Source organism: Urocampus carinirostris, chromosome 15 (genome assembly GCF_059441175.1).
Source record: "Urocampus carinirostris isolate Australia breed hairy pipefish chromosome 15, RoL_Ucar_1.0, whole genome shotgun sequence".
In the NCBI taxonomy this organism is placed as follows: domain Eukaryota; kingdom Metazoa; phylum Chordata; class Actinopteri; order Syngnathiformes; family Syngnathidae; genus Urocampus; species Urocampus carinirostris.
The window spans coordinates 13,640,936-13,659,796 of NC_142363.1; the positions used below are offsets into that span (position 1 = coordinate 13,640,936).

The 18,861-nt window shown below is 36.5% G+C and overlaps 1 protein-coding gene across 1 annotated transcript; it reads left to right on the plus strand.

The window, feature by feature from the left end:
* Nucleotides 1-1,912: 1,912 nt before the first annotated feature.
* Nucleotides 1,913-18,126, plus strand: spint1a (serine peptidase inhibitor, Kunitz type 1 a). Its single transcript, XM_088354531.1, has 10 exons — nucleotides 1,913-2,680; nucleotides 8,276-8,433; nucleotides 8,515-8,656; nucleotides 12,242-12,409; nucleotides 15,149-15,193; nucleotides 15,307-15,435; nucleotides 15,516-15,566; nucleotides 15,653-15,823; nucleotides 17,276-17,335; nucleotides 17,419-18,126. Exons 1-10 carry the CDS (start codon nucleotides 2,293-2,295, stop codon nucleotides 17,604-17,606), a joined length of 1,500 nt encoding a protein of 499 aa, XP_088210657.1. The 5' UTR covers nucleotides 1,913-2,292; the 3' UTR covers nucleotides 17,607-18,126.
* The last annotated feature ends 735 nt before the right edge of the window (nucleotides 18,127-18,861 follow it).

Below are 18,861 nucleotides of genomic sequence, written 5' to 3' on the forward strand. Positions count from 1 at the left end.
TTTTTATGACACTTTGATGAAGAAGTGTGAAACAAAGGACGTTTGACTTTAGGTACTGTTTTCTTCTATATAATGGAGAGGTTCCATTGCCACCTTTTGGAATAAAGGAGGAAATGCATCATGGGCCGTGACAAATATGGACGACTAGACCTGAACAAAAACTTAAAATAGAAATATTTTATCAGGGAACAAAATAATAATTTGAAAAAAATAATCCAATGGAATTAGATGCCCTACCAGATATTCATTTAATTATTTAGAAAAGCTCATCGAGAATCACAGTATATTTAATATAAAGTAACCAGGAAATGTGTGATAGAAGATAAAGCCAATTGTTCCAATGAGATTTTCCTATGCACTGTTACTTTAATTGTATTTTTTAAGTGCCTCATTTGTATAATCTGAACGATGACACAAAAAAACGCTACTAAAACAGGGTTAAGGCTAATTTTGAACCGTATCCATATCATTTGTTCCACACATTTTGTTGCGGTCTGTCAAAAGACATAATCGGTTGTTTTGGGCTTGTGTAATGACCAATAACGGTTCACATGTTTTCTGAAACAGAGTGCCAGAGAAACACCAACAGGCGAAGGGAGAACATGCAAACCCCGCACAGGGAGTCTTTCATAGCTGGAATTATGACATACATTTGTCACTTTTCTTTTTTCTTTTCTTTTTGTGTCGCGTTTTTTTGTCATTTAATCATTTGAATAACGTGGGGACAAAATACACGAAACAAAACACAAAACAAAAGACATGAAAAAACAACAAAACACTCAACAAAATAGATGACAGTAACATTTCGTTGCAACCTAATATAAGTAAAAAAAATGACAAAATACACGACACAATAAATAAACATTATATACTGAAATTAAAATAACGGAATGTAGAACAAAACGTATGTATTTTGTTCTATAATAACATTTTGTTCTAACGGTATTACACGACAAAAGGAACGTTAAAAAATGACAAAATACATTACAATTTACATGACAACATAGATAAATAGTAAATATTGAAATACATGACAACAATAACTACAAAATGAATTAAAATATGAACTAATTTTATTTATGTCATATGTTTGGTTATTACGTGATTTCGGTGTGTTCATTTATTTTGTATACATTTATTTCTACATACAGGCTTGGTCTTCTATAACATTGAAAATTAGAATAGGATAAAAAAATATTTATTTTTGTGGACATCAATGTGGTGAAATAGTGTATGCTACGAGATTAGACATAGCACTCTGGGTTAAACGTGTAATAAAAGCTTTACAAATTAAAGTAAGGTTAAAGACTGTTAGTGTAAATCTCATCTCATCTCATCAGCCGTACCGCCTATCCTCATTAGGGTCGCGGGGGGACTGGAGCCCATCCCAGCAATCTTCGGGCAGTGGGCAGGGGACACCCTCAACTGGTTGCCAGCCAATCGCAGGGCACACAGGGACAGACAACTCATTCACTCATTCACACCTAGGGACAATTTGGACCGGCCAATTCACCTGAAATGCATGTTTTTGGAACGTGGGAGGAAACCGGAGTGCCCGGAGGAAACCCACGCAAGCACGGGGAGAACATACAAACTCCGCACAGGAAGTCTGGTAGCTGGATTTGAACCCACACAGGAGGTTCCCAAGACCTTAGAACTGTGCCGCACAAGCGCTAACCACTGCCCCGCCGTGCTGCCCTGTTAGTGTAAATATGTAAACATATTAACAACGTAGTGCTTAGACACTGGCCCAATAAATTAATAAAAATCCACTGTTATACCTTTCGTCAATACAAAAATAGAATATTTGGTCAAACAGATTCACAATAATGTGTAATGTTTTTCTATGTATCTATCTATTTTCTTGCATATTTTCACTTGCGTCTATGAGAAGGAGGGAAAGGAAGGGCGTGGTATTTCCACGGGTGGAACTTCACTTCCTGTCTCTCTCAACCAGGTGAGCGAAGATTGAGTCATTCGTTCGATCGAAAGCTCTTTGTGGTGTTCAAACTTCGGAGTCGCCCGATTACGAAATTGTCACCGACGCCAAGACTCAAAAGGACTTTAAATCTCCTTGGATAATTTTTTTGTTTTATAGTTTGGTGTGAAAAGGTGACACGAACCTGTATTTTTTGTTCTTTGCTCGCGGCCTGAAACCTCCCTGGAAGACATTTGTAGTTAATTATTGGCTTCGGTTTCGTTACAGGAAGCGCTCGAAATCCGACTTCATTATTGTTATTTTATTACATTACACGTTTTAAAAGTATTTAATAAGGTGTTTTTTTATTAACAATGGCTCGGTGGCACCTGGCTATGCTCCTGTTATTTTGGGGCTGCGCCTCCAGTCAGGAGACAGGCGAGGACTGTTTGGCTAAATTCAAGAAAGGTCGTCCGGATTTTGTGCTGGATGTCGACGAATCTGTGAAAGACGGGGCCATTTTTATCTCATCCCCCAAACTGGAGAACTCCAGAGACTGCGTGGTGGCCTGCTGCAAGGACCCGAACTGCAATGTGGCCTTTATGGAAGGGGGTGCTGAGGAAAACTCCATCAAATCTTGTTTTCTCTTTAACTGCCTCTACAAGAAGAAGTACGCCTGTCGCTTCGTCAGGAAGAAAGGCTACTACAACTATATTCTGGAGTCCCTCTATGACAGCTACCTTGAGTTGGATGTCCCACCAAGTAAGACTTGTCGCCCACCTGCAGTCCCCAAACGCTCATGCATGCATGCAGAAGCCATTTGTTTTTATTTACAAGCAAATAAAGCAAATTATGGTCAGTCTAAACCAGTGCTCCTCAACTGGTCTGACTTAAGGGACCCACCATTCCACCCTAAAGACAAGCTGCGACCCAAATTGGAGGAAAAAAATCCACTTCTCATATTTATTGAATGAAAGGATTGGGCCGTTTAATGCAGGGATAATAAAATATACTGTATTCGACTTTCTTTTAGAAAACAAAATTACTATCAAAACCAAAATGACTTCAAGTACTGATTGGACCCGCGTATAAGCCCACATCGCATATAAACCGACCCCCTAAAACTGCTTTAAAATAGACACATACTAAAACATACATAGCCAAATATCAATAAAACCTAAGCTAAAATTGTTATTATATAAACAGGGTTGGGTAGGGTTACTTTAACTTGATTACTTTCAATTACTTTTGGATTACTCCAATACCAAAAATGCTAATAAAAGACAAGAAACTAAATATGAATAAAATTACTAAATTTTGTGCAGGCTTGGGGAGTAACGGAATACATGGAACGGCAAAAATGATGTTGGCAAGCTGTTTGGATTTATTTTCATTTTGTTTGTCGCATTTTATGTTAGTTTTTCCGGAGATCAAAGAGATTAAAGCTAGGAGAGGAAGCTTACCACGTGTTGAGAGTCATAATTTTATTCATATTTAGTTTCTTTTGTCTTGTATTTGGTATTGGAGTAACCCAAAAGGTAATGGAAAGTAATCAGGTTAAAGTAACCCTACCCAACCCTGTATATAAATAACAAAGATTAATATACTAGTAAAAGGATACAAGTAAAACAATTCAAACCATTAACTACCTTTTGAAGCCCCAATGTGTAATATTTGAACACTGGATGGCACGGTCTTGTCTGGTACAAGTGAGGGCCAGTAATACACAAAACAGCGTGGCAGCAGATGCCGGACAAACATTACGCCGACTTAAGTGGGGATTCCACGGTGTAAATGAAATACAAATTCCTCGACCTATGATTTATTTTCTAATAAAAACATTGGTTAGAATCTTCATGTATGTTTGCCTGATATTCAAATCAATGTTTTTGTTCATTGGATAATTTTTATGTACCATTTTGGAGGCACTTACATTTACACACTGTCCCTTTAAGGCAGTGGTTCAATAGCAAACACTCATACACCATTTTTATATTTCTCAATAATTTTCTTTACATCAATTTTCAACCGTTTTTGAACCAAGGTACACTTTTATTTATAAAAAAGTTCCGAGGCACACCGTTCGTCAAATGTTTGAAAACAAAGTTATGTCAAACATTTCACTGCACCACCTCATAAGCAGATGATTAGTATAGAAAAAGAAGAAAATAATATTTAAAATAAAAAAGAATGATGTGCTTTATTTATGTTAGTTTTTTACAGTGCAATCCTAAACCACTTTGTTAAACAAATTAAGTTATTAAATGTACTGTGCTACCTCATGAGCAGATAATTAGTAAATAAAAAGTATATAAAAATCTACTGCCACCTACTGATATGGATGACTATTACAGTTCCTCGTCTGAAGATGGCAAAAATACTGAATAATGTTGGCTGCGGCTGCATCGGCTCGCTACAATGGGTCAGGTGTATCGACATTTCGTTCTGTGTACATTGTTACAAAGAATGACAATACAAAGGAAATTATTATTATCTCATCTCATCAGCCGTACCGCTTATCCTCATTAGGGTCGCGGGGGGGCTGGAGCCCATCCCAGCCATCTCCGGGCAGTGGGCAGGGGACACCCTGAATTGGTTGCCAGCCAATTGCAGGGCGCACAGGGACAGACAACTCACTCGCTCATTCACACCTATGGACAATTTGGACCGGCCAATTCACCTGGAATGCATGTTTTTGGAATTATTATTTTTTTGGAAAGAGAAAATTGGGCAAATTCCAGCGGCACACTAGACAAGGTCACACGGCACACTAGTTGAAAAACACATGATTGTTGTTGCCACTGTTTTTCGTTTTCCCCTTTTCACTAACTTTCTTCGGACCCGTATATTATGAACAAAATAAGGCAATAAAGAGCACAAAATCACACTGAAATGAGTGATGGTCGCTCTCAAACTCCTCAATTAGCTTAATTGGAAGAAGAGGTTGAGCAGGGCAGTAGTGTCATCTACTGTTAGAGTGTAATTGACCCTCAGTTTTTTTTTCTTCTTCTTGGCATTACTTTACCTAGGCAAAAGCCTGCGATCCACTTTTGGGTCACGACCTACACTTTTAGACCAGTCTTTCCCAACCCTTTTCAGACGAGGCACACTGTGTGTCAAAAATATATTTTTATAAATAGTTGGCACAGCTTTGTTTTTAATGTTGTATTTAAAGTTTAATTTATGTTGTTTAAAATTGACACTATTACGTTTTTTTTAATCATTTGTGATCGCTGTGGTTTAGTAGGTAATACAAGTTTTTTATTTTGGTCACTATTTCTACAGTATATTTTGTACTTTACATGTTTTACTATTTTTTTTAAGATTTTATTTTCTAGAAAAATAACAACAATTAAATCACCAAAATGATTAGCCAGTGGAACCTTTTTCTACTATATTCCAATTTCTTTTTCTTTTTTTTGTTAAATAAGAAAATAAAATCATTTTAATTTATTTTCATTATTTTTTTGTTATCTGACTATTCCTTTTTGCAGTGTCTTCTGAAACAAAATTGGCTATTAAATATATATTTCCCTGTACAGAACTACCTCACGAGCAGATAATAATTGCAGGACTGTCTTGGAAAATGAGAAAATTGTGATAAAGTGGTTTTCTGTAATGCAATGAAATAAAACATTCACTATGGATTCATTACAAATGAGCTGAAAAATTGCAAGCTTTTTATTTCAATATTGCTGATAATGGCTTAGAAATGTAATTCAATATCTGAAGAAAACAAAAAAAACATGATAATCCAGTTCTTGGTTTTGGCCTAAAAATGTCACAAAATGGCCATAAATGTTTTTTTTCCAAAGTAAACGTAAATTGCTTTATTCAGGCCAGACACATCCAACTCAAATGATCTCTTTCAACGACAACAGCCAATAATATGTGTAAATAAATAAATAACAGCCACATTTGGTGGACAAATGTTAAGGATTTACGAAAAAAAAAACACAATTGGCCAAGTCCTAATCAGCACTAATATATAATATTTTTTTTTTTCAAATTAAAACAAAGATAATTGATCGACTATTTTGAAAGTTGAAAAATGGCAAATATCTATTGACAAGTTGAAATTCTGAGGACGTGTACAATTTTTAAATTAACAAATTACCCAAACAACCGCCCGTGTTCAACAATATTTAATGAGATCTTGTTGCTTCAGACCACTAGTTAACCGAGATATGCTAACCCAAAATTGGAACTTGCACAGATCACAAAAATGGGAGCGCTAAATATTATTTAGCGGAAAATCATGCTCATTTTCTGCCTTCATTATTTACCACAACATGTGTCAGATGTGAAGTTGCTCAAAAACTCTTTGCCAAAGTCAAGATGAGTTTTATTTTTGTTCAATACATTTATTGGAAATCTTTGAGAAACGTCACTAATATTCCTTTTAAGGAGGCACTGCAAGTCTACTTAAAAATAAAAATCATTGTTTAGAGGAGTGATTTTCAACCAATGTGCCGCGACACACTAGTGTGCCGTGACAGATCTTCAGGTGTGCCGTGAGAAATTATTCAATGTCACTTTTTAAAATTAAAAAATTTTCAAAACGTTTATGAATCATTTTCTGCAAATATTATGTCATTGTCAAGCGTCTGTGCTGTAAAAACCTGGAGTATTATAAATTATATTGTAATTCAACATACTGTTCAGTGTCATTTTATAACATATTTGGTTAGTGGTGTGCCGCAAATATTTTCCAATGTAAAAAACATGCCCTGGCTCAAAAAAGGTTGAAAAACGCTGGTCTAGAGCCCTAAAAATTGTGTAGGGCAGCTTTCAGAAGGAGTCAATTATATTCTTTTAGATTGCTTGCTTTTTAAAAATGAAAGTCACAATGTAACTTGAGTCAAATGTGAAACTATAAAGGTGTTGTAATTCAAAAATGCAGTATTAATCTGAATGCAATATTTAGTGATAATGCAGGAGAACATTTTTGTCCCTCTCACAATGCCATTATTTATGAAAGAAATAAACGTGTAAACTACTATTTCGTTACCCAATTCTCTCCAAATGATATTTCAATTGTAACTATGAATCCATTTCAACAGTGGAATGTAATTTGATTACTGTATTTATTTGTGTAGACCAGACACTCGTATACTTGTCAAGTTATTTTTATTTGTATAGCCCTAAATCACGAAGAGTCTCAAAGGGCTTCACAGATTATTACACTATATTACACAGACTATTTTTCAGCCGACGAGAAGAGTAGGTTATTCATATGCTATGGAGTAGAAGTGAGTTTTATACTTAGATTTAAACATTTCCACCGAGTTTGCAGATCGGATCTCAGGGGGAAGAGCATTCCACAGCACCGGTGCCCGGATGGAGAACGCTCTCGAACCAGCAGAACACTTCTTTGCTCTTGGGATCACCAGTATACGAGTGTCTGATTTGGTTATTCAAAATAGTTGTAAAATTTTGTTTTACTTTTTCTTAGCCCTTAATGCAACGGAAATTAAAACCAGGTTGAGGATGTGAGAGTGCCGAATACCAACCACTGGACCATTAGTTGTATGGATGGCAAATAAAAAGACATGTCAATTTCAAGAGCATTTTACATATTACAAGGACAATAAATTTGAGTCTATTCTTCTATTGTAAGCATTGTAAGTGACTAACGGTGAATACTTTCGGCCATGATTAAAATGATTAATTGATAACATAAACTATGAACACAATGCATACATAGAATTTACTATGTTTATTAATTGTCCTTTAAAGTCTGATGGATCATATGATACACCAAAGAGTTGTTTGCCTGATTCGGGCTTTTTTCGTTTATATATTTTCGAATTACTTTGTTTTCTCCATTCGCCTCCGATCCCCCTAGTGTGATACTGAGATACTTTTCGTGTGTTTTATATAACACTGGTTTGTCTAGTGGTTAGCATTCAGTGCTCTGAGCGTCGCGACTCAGGTTTGATTCCTATTGCATCTAATGTTTTGTGATTGTGGTCAGTGATATTTTTAGACTGATATATCATTGGACAAATACAGTCACATTTTTGTATTATGTGCACCCTACCTTAGTTTATTTTAGATCAAATAGGCAAAAAAATACTGTATATTGAAAAGTGATAATGCTTTTTTTCCGTATTTAGGCTTCTGTTTGAACTCACACTATGCAGGTCACATAACTAGGATAGAAACCTCCACTTAAGCATGTTCACACATGTCAAGCCCTCACACGCCCCCTATACAGTGTTTGGTTTCTTGCCTATCACAGCTTAATTTCACTTGTAAACATTTTGTAATATGAGCTGGTAAGAAAATGTGATGGGAATCGATGTAAAATATCCTTTAGGTTTATCTAACTGTGAGCACAATGTCTCTCTCTAGAGGAAACCGACCGCCCGCCTGTGGCCAATGGAGGCCAGGACCGTGTGGTCCAGCCTCAGGATACTCTAACTCTGAACGGCGTGGAGAGCAAAGATGACGTTGGGATCACTTCCTATTTGTGGCAGATGCTCACTGACTATCCGTACGCTAATATTGAGGTGGGTAAATGTCAAAGTCTTTGTTGGCATCTGAAAAAGTGATACATCCCAGTAGTCACCAAGGTTTTTATGTTGTTCTAGAAAACCAGCTTTGAGGATCAGATCATTGTGTCCAATCTGACGTCGGGAATTTACAAATTTCAATTGACGGTCACTGACACTATTGGTCAGTCAGACTCTACTAAAGTAACTGTTCTGGTTCTTACACCTGAACAGTCGGAACGTAAGTGTGATGGAATTCTCATCTTTTGAACTACTAGTCCATTTTACATTTAATGGTGCTGTGCGGAATTTGGAACTTTTTTACTCGTTTCCGCCATCTCCTGGCTTGCGTCATCATTGCCAACACCGTCAAGCTCCTCATGTTTCTTTGAGGCGCTTTTATTACCTCCTCTTTTTTGGGGGGTTGCCTTTTCTTTCAACATTTTGTACTACACTAACGAACAAACCACGGGGATTATCATGAAATTACTCTCCAACCCCTCATTCCCTTATTCTCACTTTTTAATGTGTTTCGCCCCAAACACTTTAGCCTAAAGTAAGTCAGAAAAGCATGGTTGAAAAAAGCATAAGGGCCCTTTGAACTCAGTTGGTCATTGTTAACACATAATCAATAGAGAAAATGTTCTACGCCTAACTTTTTTTAAACACCTCACCTATAACATTTTAAACCAACATATAGAAACGCTAGCATAAAATAAAGGAATACATGCACAGCTAAGTTAGAAAATCGAGGAAAGTGAAAAAAACGTGTTAAATGAAACATGTTTTTGAGTACAACTATCTGGTTTGACTAGCAGATAATTTAGCTCAGATTAGACATATTTCCTGTTTTAAAATGTATTTTAAGAAATAGTTTTGAAAAATAATCTTGAAAGGAGCTATACTATCTGCCATATGCCAAAAAAGTTCATTTTATGTATTTTAAGTATTATTTTCCCATCAAAATATAATAAGAATAATAAATCTTAAAGGTATCCAAATTTATAAGGCAGTAAAACCGGAATTGATTAATCTGCAGTACAAACAGTTAAATACAATGAAAGGGTAAATGTTAGACTGGCTGGCAACCAGTTCAGGGTGTCCACTGCCCAAGGAGGGCTGGGATGGGCTCCAGCACCCCTGCGACCCTACTGAGGATAAGCAGTGCAAATAATGGATGGCTGGGTAAATGTTAGCGTTTTTCAGCGACTGCTACCAACGTCCATTTTTATTCAAATGTAAAGTACATGGTCAAAATGATTCATTTCATTGAATGACTGATTATTGCGTGGGAGTATGGATGTGTTTGTATCCATTAATCACTAGGGTTGTAGGGGCACTTTTTCCTGTGGTGTGTCTGGGCCAAGTACAGCCTAGCCTGGTGGCGCCCATCCCTTTCCAGGCCAACAAATATTTCCACCCGGTCTAGAACCGGGGGCCTTTCGCGTGTTAGGCTAGTGTGCTAACCACTGCACTATGGAAACACAACTGACCACAGACAAAGGTAAAAATAGAAGCGTGTTCATACATCTACTCACTTCTTGCACACAAAGGTAATTGCAGAAGTTTGTTAAACATGCCAAACAAGGGAAAAAACTGTCTTTAACTAAAAGACCGTTGAAGATTTTGGGCTAGTGTAATTTGGGTATGGGTGTGCAAAAATCTGAACAATTCTGTAATAGCCCGACAGTAAAAGTAGTACTTAACCCATCATACTGTATTTTGCTTTTTTTTAAAAAAAGTTATTTAACCACTTTTTCATGTATTAAATTTGTTTACGGAACTTGTGAGCCCCCTCAGTGGCCTGTTTGTTTCATGTTGAGACAATGCCCTTATGCTCATATAGTTTCCTCAGGGCTCTTTACATACCTACATTTTTTTCCACGATGTTAACATTTCTATTTATTCTACAAAGCATTAATCCAACCTAAACATTTGAGATGACCTTTCTATTGTGGAGCCTTTGTGTTTTGTTGTGATGGAACCTGTCAGAACATGTTGACTTAATTCCGAAAGGCTGAATGATGGAACGGTACATAGATAAGGGAACGAGAACACGTGATTCTGCCTTTTTAATCTCTACCCCCACTGTACTGAAACCACTATCAAGGTCATTTCCTCAGAATCCCGCCCATGACCTTTGACGTAAATCCTCATGTTTTGGTTCTGAGCGCTCTATAAAACGGAAGCGAGGACCGAGGAGTGTTTTTGGTGTGCTCCCACTCCCTCCACCCCCGACTCAACAAAACCCGTCCATCTGGTTTTAGCTAAGGTTTCGTAAACGGGATCACTACAATCATATGTTGTTTGGATGTCATTAAAAGCCTTATTAGGTTCATCTATATGTAATAAAGTAAAATGTTAGTATAAATAGTGTACTGTTTAGTGCAGATTGTTGGACAATGTAAAGTCTTTAAATTAAATGATTCATGAACAGTTTTGGGGGGAATTTGTGAAATCCATAGCAGCAACGGTTTAAAAAAAACATACGCATGGCAGGTTTCATTGAAGCCTTATTGAGTAAATTGTCTAAAATGGGACTTTTAACCTTACCTTTAAAACAACTAAATAAAACATATTAATCTCTTGTCAAACACTTGTAGAAGAAAACATGTTTTTTTATATTGTCAGTAAAAACAGTATTTCAAAAGTAACCCGTCATTTTTCGCTTGGTCACGTTCCCAAAGGTAAAATATATATATAGTGGGACTATGATAAATGAAATTTTTGTAGTTTTTTACAAATATTTATTATACAATGAAATACTCGACAATTAATTAAAATAAATAGCGAATGCCAATAGCCTAAAGAACACAGTGCACCATTAAAGGTGAACTGTTATAGTAGATAAAAAAAGTAATCATAACCTATACAATTTAGCTATTGCAGTATTCAACATTCTGGCCCGCAATGAACGCAAAATAAAATAAAGTTGGACGCTTTGAGTCGTTTAAGGTTGATATTCGATCGAAGAGAAGTACAAAAAGTTGTAATACTAATATGTTCACGTGGGTATACCACCAGTCATTTTTATCTGTTTAAATGGTAAATCATGCAAACACAGGGATTAGTTAGCCTAAATTCTAATGGTGTGTGGTTATTGTGTATCTGAATATTTAATACTGTAGTTGGAAGCCAAACGTCCATCGCCGAAAATGCCTGGCTAACCTCACAATGATAATTCCATTTATTCGTTTTGGTCTAACTTGTCATATTTGTTTGTTTTGTGATAATCCTTTTCGGTGGCATTTGTATTATGCATGTTTTTTGTGTTTACAAAATATGGATTTTTTTTTCCCACCAATGAAGGATTTGAGACACTTGTAGAACAATCGTTATAACTTGAACTGGTCATAGGGGATTTTCCATCTGTTTGGGTGTGTGGTCAGGTACACTACAACATTGTTGCCACTCACGACAGGTGCGATGTGTTGTCAAGGCTGTAATTTGTGCTATCATATATGATGAGAATTGTGTCTCATCAGCTACCAAAGTACTTTACGTGTCCCCACACAATACAGTCCCATGTTGTCTGACTTTTCAAAGAAGACGCCATAAATTGTTGGTATTTGGGATGGTTTATAAAAAAAGTCAGCAGATCAGGTTTTAGAGACACTGCATTTTGTTGGCTGTGTCTGGTTTTCAGTAAATGTCATTTGAGTCATACCTCGAGACAAATTTCAGAATGTTGGCTGAATTGAAATTTGTCAATTGTATGCCGAGAAGTTTGGATATTCAAAATGGAGATGTTTAAATATAACAGGTCATTTTGCATGTTTTCCAAATAATTTTAAAAGCCGTTGTAAAATGTGCTTCCTTTTCTCAGATCACTGCATGGCTCCAATGAAGATTGGCCCTTGTCGCGGGGCCTTCCGTCGGTGGCACTACAACGCTGCTTCGCAGAAGTGTGAGGAATTTGTGTATGGTGGCTGCAGAGAAAACCTGAATAATTATCTATCCAAGGATGAGTGCACCAATGCATGCTATGGCACAGGTATGTTAACTCTTATAATTATGGAGAATCATCGCTTGAATGCCATGTCAGAATTGTTAACAAATCCTAAGGGATGATTTTTATTTTGGATATAAAATCGATGTCCGCGTAAAAGGCTTGGTTCCTCTTTAAATCGTAAAACATTGTTTTTGCATATATTAAAATGATTTAAGAGCGCAGGAATCTGCAGTTTGTGGTTCGCCCAAGTTAAATGAAGGTCAATGTAGTTCTTCATTTTATAAACAAAGAAAGACTTGGATTATGTTTTCTGTTATCTGGTTGGCCACACTTTGATTCTGTTAGCGCGCATGGAACAAAATTCCCAAATCTGAGAGAGGACCCACTCTGGGGGGCATCGAGACCTCGGACCACTCAACTACAACTCTGCCCAACCTGAAGTACTAAGTCTTCTGTTGTAAAATAATGAGTTCTAAAAATTAAAAAAAGGAGAAAAATAAATAAAATAATGTACGATGCACACCAAGCAATTTATTTAGAGATAAAACATGCAAAGGGTGTTGCATGCATACCCATGTTTTAGCAGACTATTATTATTATTTTTTTTTTTTCAAACATACACTCTCACAATACCATTAAATAATCATCGACCTAAATGTAAATTTTAAGTAATCTTATAACTCTTGCTTCCGGTGTAGCATTCATGCAGGTAGAGAAATCATTTAGACCAGGGATATCGAAAGGATGGAAAGGCCAAATCAAAAATTAAGCTATAAGCCAAGGGCCAGACTGACCGAACATTTTTAAAATGAGGCATGTAGTCAAGTGAACTTAATTTAGTAGACACTTAAAATGAGGAGAGAAGACATCAATGGATTCCCCTAAGCCCTTTCTTTTGATCAAATCTCATTGGTTACAAAATTAAAGAACAGCAACATGATTGGCCGATAGTGAAAATGAGGTAAACAGTGCATAATAGTCAAAACAACGCACAACAGCGAGGTGTAATAGTCAAAATAACAACCTGGCATCCAATGTAATCTCTTTTACAGGTGTCCGAAATAAAAAACAGAATAAACTCATTGAAACTACTGAAAAGCTAACAAATATAATCAGATGAATTAAGCAACATTTTCCTAGGGTTCTGTCAATCATCTTTAATTTCAAACAGGTACAAAGACAAATTTCTTTGATATTAAAATCCGCATTTCATAAACACAAATCAAAGAAGCTGGAATTATTCAGGCACCGTCTGTATACTGTTTTTGATATTTTGGCAAAAGTGGTCTTAAATTCCTTAAAAGAAAATGTAAGTGGAATGTTTCTATCATTCACTAAACTACAAAACAATAAAGTGTAATGGATAGTGATAACAAATACAGTAAACAAGATTCCTGGTGTATCTTGCAATAATGAATCACGATCATCTGAAAGCCCAGACATGGCTCGCGGGCCTTCACTTTTACATAATTGATTCGATAATCAATATTCTCCTGTTCAGCAAAAACTAGCCCAATGCTCACTGAGGAATCGGCGTGTATGTTGTGATCCACACTGATTTTCTTTTTAATTTTATATAGCAGGCTTTAAATAAAGGATTATAATTTTCACTGGCTTTTGGCCAAGTTCCTGCTCACAGAATTTACGCATATCTATTCCACTATTTGGCTCATATGTGCATTTCTTACGGACACATCAACATTACATTTTTGGGGGATCTGGACACACGTATCAGAGCCTTAACACAACTGCATCTGAGTAGGTTGGCTGAACAGAAATTCATTACTCCACGTTCGAGGTAAGATCTTTGGCTCGGGGCTGACCCCAACATGGGCCTACAATGTAAAACAATAATTCGGGTTTTCATTGGGCTTCTCTCTTTCTGTGTTTTTTTTTTTTTTTTAATTATCCACTGCGTTCTGTCTTTCCTTTTTTGTGGAGATTTGCGCAGCAACATGCACACTTGTGGAGCGTCCGCGCGTGCTAGTACCCCTGCTACTGTAACGACCCTCAATCATGCGCCACACAAGGTTTCACAGTCACTCTGTTTATTGCCTGCATTCAGTAAACAAAACAATACAAAAGTCAGGGCATCTGTTCACGACTGCAATAATCTTCAGCGCGTTTCAAATTAGCTGACGCTACAGCAAGCAGACAACATGCGAGCACATTAATAGTGAAACTTTAATAATAACAATGAACATAACTTTCCCACGTACCTGCATTCAGTAAACAAAACAATACAAAAGTCAGGGCATCTGTTCACGACTGCAATAATCTAAAACATTAAAGATACAAAAAACGGGTCATCACTCAACAGGCCACACCTCGTGGCGTGTTTGCATCAAAACATGTTGTATCATCTATTCAAGCTGTATTACTTCTTATTTAGTGCTTTTTTAATATACATCATTTAGCACAACTTGTATATCTTTATATTCAAAAATAATTTGTGAAAGCAGCTTCTATAGCTAGCAAAATATGCATTTTTTATCCAACTGATATTGGGCACATCTTACCTTCAGCGCAATGCAAATTAGCTGAAGCTACGGCACGCGCTGAAGCCCATAAAGTGCAAAACGAAAAAGACAGTCGCAGATGCCCATGACTTTACAATTGAATGAGGTACCGGAATATTAACACTAATACAACAAAAACTCAGATTTTGTGAGAATTCAAAAAAACATTCAAAACAATCATATTTCAACTCTGTTACACCACTCTATGTCCGACATCTGTGTTTTTGTCCGATGGATACCGATGGGTTTTTTTCTTTTTCAGAGAAAAGGGGTAGTGGCAGGGGTCTCCCACTTCCAGATCAACGAGGTATGCGGAAAATGCACCTCCCGGCTGAGTTGTTTTTCCTCTGCTAAGCATTTGATTTACTACAGTTCATGATTTACTGGTGCTCTTTGTGCTGTTTCTGTTTTCCATGGCAGAAAAATGTGGCGTTCCATGTACTGCCGGGCAATTCACCTGTGCAAATGGCTGCTGTTTGGAACCAGGCTTGGAGTGCGACTCAAAAGCTCAATGCAGCGATGGTTCAGATGAACAAAAATGCAAAGATTGTAAGGTTTTTATTTTTTGTATACATTAAGCTTACTTAGCTGAAATATTGTTATTTCATACTTCTTTTGTTTCATCTTAGTGGACAACACATTTCAGATTTTGCTTAAGATCCCGGTGGATGAGCAAAAAGGTGTGTTTTCGTTACAAATACCAATTTATTTTTTTACTTAAAATTTGCAGAATTTGTCATTTAATATTATTCACGGTTGTTCTCAGTTCGCTGCACAGAGCCTCCACGAACGGGAAGCTGCAGGGATACTCTCACTAAGTGGTACTATAATCCCCTCCAGCAGGACTGCAAACGCTTCAACTACGGTGGTTGCCTAGGAAACGAAAATCGATTTGACTCAAAAGAGGCTTGCCTGAAGGTCTGCAGAGGTGTGACAGGTGGGTGGTACTTGACAAAGAAAATAAAAATAACTTTCGGCTTTTAATATTTTTGTTATTTTTAAGACACCATGTTGAACTAATTGGAGTAAACTGGAATTACAGTTTGGCCACAGAAATATTTAATATAAAACAAAATTAAAGCGGCCCATTCATATTTTTCTGTCATATTATTGACATATTAATTTTTATTATGATAACCTCAAATTCTGTAATCTTAGATTTGTTATTGTAAAAACGCTCAACTCAATTTTTGTCAATTACCATATTTTTTGCACTATAAAGCACACTGGACTTTAAGGTGCATGGAATTAAAACTACAGTAAGAGCTAGGGTTGCATAAAAAATGAATGAATACATTTACAATGAAATTAATTTTAACATAAATTAGAATTACAACATCTGGTTTCACCACTAAAAATAACAAAATTTGAAATGTTAACAAAAAGGGGTCACTTAAAGAACACTGTTTTATAAAAGGCAGAACAGTTACCGTACGCAGTATTGTCTAACAACATTTCAAACGATTATGTAATTTTGTACAAGATGTTACCATAAACCAGAATGTTAAATTAATCACAATATGTTTCATACTTATGGACAAATATTGTCCAAAGCAACAACAAAAGAGGATTTGCAATGAGCGACTGCAGCTCAGATGCCAAATTTTGAAAAAAAACATTTGCTTCTCTATGGTTTTAGCAAAAACAATTGGCAGGTTAACCACAGGAGGGCACTTGAAGACCACACTGAATGTTTCCTAAATGCAGAACAGGTACGGTATGCAGTATAATTTAATTGTAACTCAGCATTTCTAATTTTATCTATATGGCACACTTTCAAATTTCAGGTCATTTTGGCGTTTTTAGGGGCGCCTCATAGTCCAGGAAATACGGTCGTAATGGTTCAAGCGAATTTATTCATTTCTGTGTTTACTTTGTTGTACATGTTTTCACAACAAAATGTTATCCGAATGAGGGGGTAGATCGAGCTGGCTATTGGTTGACCGACAAGTGCACTGATTGTTCATCACTAATCAACCACTGTTTGAACAGCTCAGGCAACTGGGCCGCCACCTCACATGTTGTTGACAAAGTAAAAGACAAAATAGATGAGAAATAATAAAAACAGAAATAATCAAATTACAAAATGCAGAAATATATGAATACATTGCATTTATGTCATCTATTTAGGTATTAAATTATTTGAGTTCAAATATTGGTGGGTATTTATTTATATATTTATTTCTACATATGGCAAAGTGTGATAGAATAAGATTAGGTACAGATGAAAAATCTTGCTTAGGATCGCCTCCTTTTGGAGGGAAATTGTTGTTATATGCCATTCTCAAAATGTGTAACCATCAGTATTGAGGACTGAGATTTTTTTTTCAGCACTCAGATTTTTTTTTTATTCTTTTTTTAAATTATTTTGATTTCCCCCCCTTTTTAGAAAAAGATGTGTTCGCAAGAAGAGAGGAGTTTGAGCGTCAGGTGTCTGAAAGTCAGACAGGTATGCAACTATCTTTGGAGTTAAGATTCCAACAAAACATTCCAATCTGTTTCATCCAATAAACAATCAATTTTTTTAAACAGGTGTTATAGCAATAGCAGCAGTCCTGGCCATAGCAATCGCCATCCTACTAGGAATCCTCTTGTATTGCTTCATGAAGGGAAAGAAGAAGTCTCCGCAGCACCACCGTGTACCCGTCAACAACGCTCCACTCACCTCTTTGGAGGACAGGGAACATCTCGTCTACAACAGCACCACTAAGCCCATCTGACCTTGCTACAGATGAGCCATTTTCCGAATGAACTGTGATTCAAGAGATAGGCAACATGTCTTCTCACTCCACAAGTGGAACTGTTTAGTGAGTGTAAAGTTGTTAAAGGCAATATGTACAGGAAGAAGCATTTTGGAAGATGTGAGATGTTTAAATGTTTTATTTTTGTTAGGATTGTTTTAGCGTTGTCTTGTTAGCTAACAGCTTCTACTCCGTTTAACAGGGAATTATAGTCTTGTTCTTTGTTAGATTACCTCTTTATACTTAATTTACCCTAGGTTCATGAGGATCTGTTACTAACAAAGTAAAAGGATGTTGTTAAAGTTTAACTCTTCAGTTGTGTACTTACTGATGTCTCCTGTCGCAATTATAATGTCTCTCCTGGATGATCTGAATAGTAGGATTAATCCAGTCTTGATTTAAATAGATTTTAGAAGGATTTTTTTAAATTGTTTTTATAACAATTATAAAGTATTCATCCATGATAATGCATTCCTAAATAAAGAAGCCTTGTTACATGCTTAGCGTTTGATTTGAGCGTTGTAGTCCAAAACATCTTGAGTTTATATATGAAGTTACTCTTTGCTTAGTGGAATACTTGCTTAGTTTATATTTTGGGATTGTATTCCTTGTGTATCCTACTTTCCCTAATAATTAACAACCCTTTAATTAAATAGAATTTAATATTATTTAAAACGTGTAGACGGTGGGGTCATTTTTCTGTAGTATTTTGATATATCAGTATAGTATAATTTGTGTTCATCTGATGGAGTGGGCATGGCATTAGATATAAGGTTGCATGTACAGGTGCTGGAAGAAGTTGAAAGCTTTAGGTACTTGGGTTGTGATGTGGCTGCAGTTGGTGGAATGGGGTGCGAGGTATTGCACAGAGTGAATCAAGGATGCAAGGTTTTGGGTGCCCTGAGAAGAGTGATGAGCAACAAGAGTATGAGGATGGATGTTAAGAGGGGACTGTATGAGAGTGTGATTGTGCCGACTGTGTTGTATGGTGCTGAGACTTGGAGCTTGAACGCAGATTTGAGAAGGAAATTGAATGTTTTTGAGATGAAGTGTTAGAGGTGGATGTTGGGAGTGACAAGATTGGATAGATTGAGAAATGGAGTGGTAGGGGAACTGAGCAAGCGTGTGGATATTAGTGTACTCGGTTGTTTTGGACACATGTAGAGGATCTGCAGAGCAGAAGTAAACTGAAGGAGACCAAGAGGAAGGCTGCAATTGACGTGTATGGATGGTG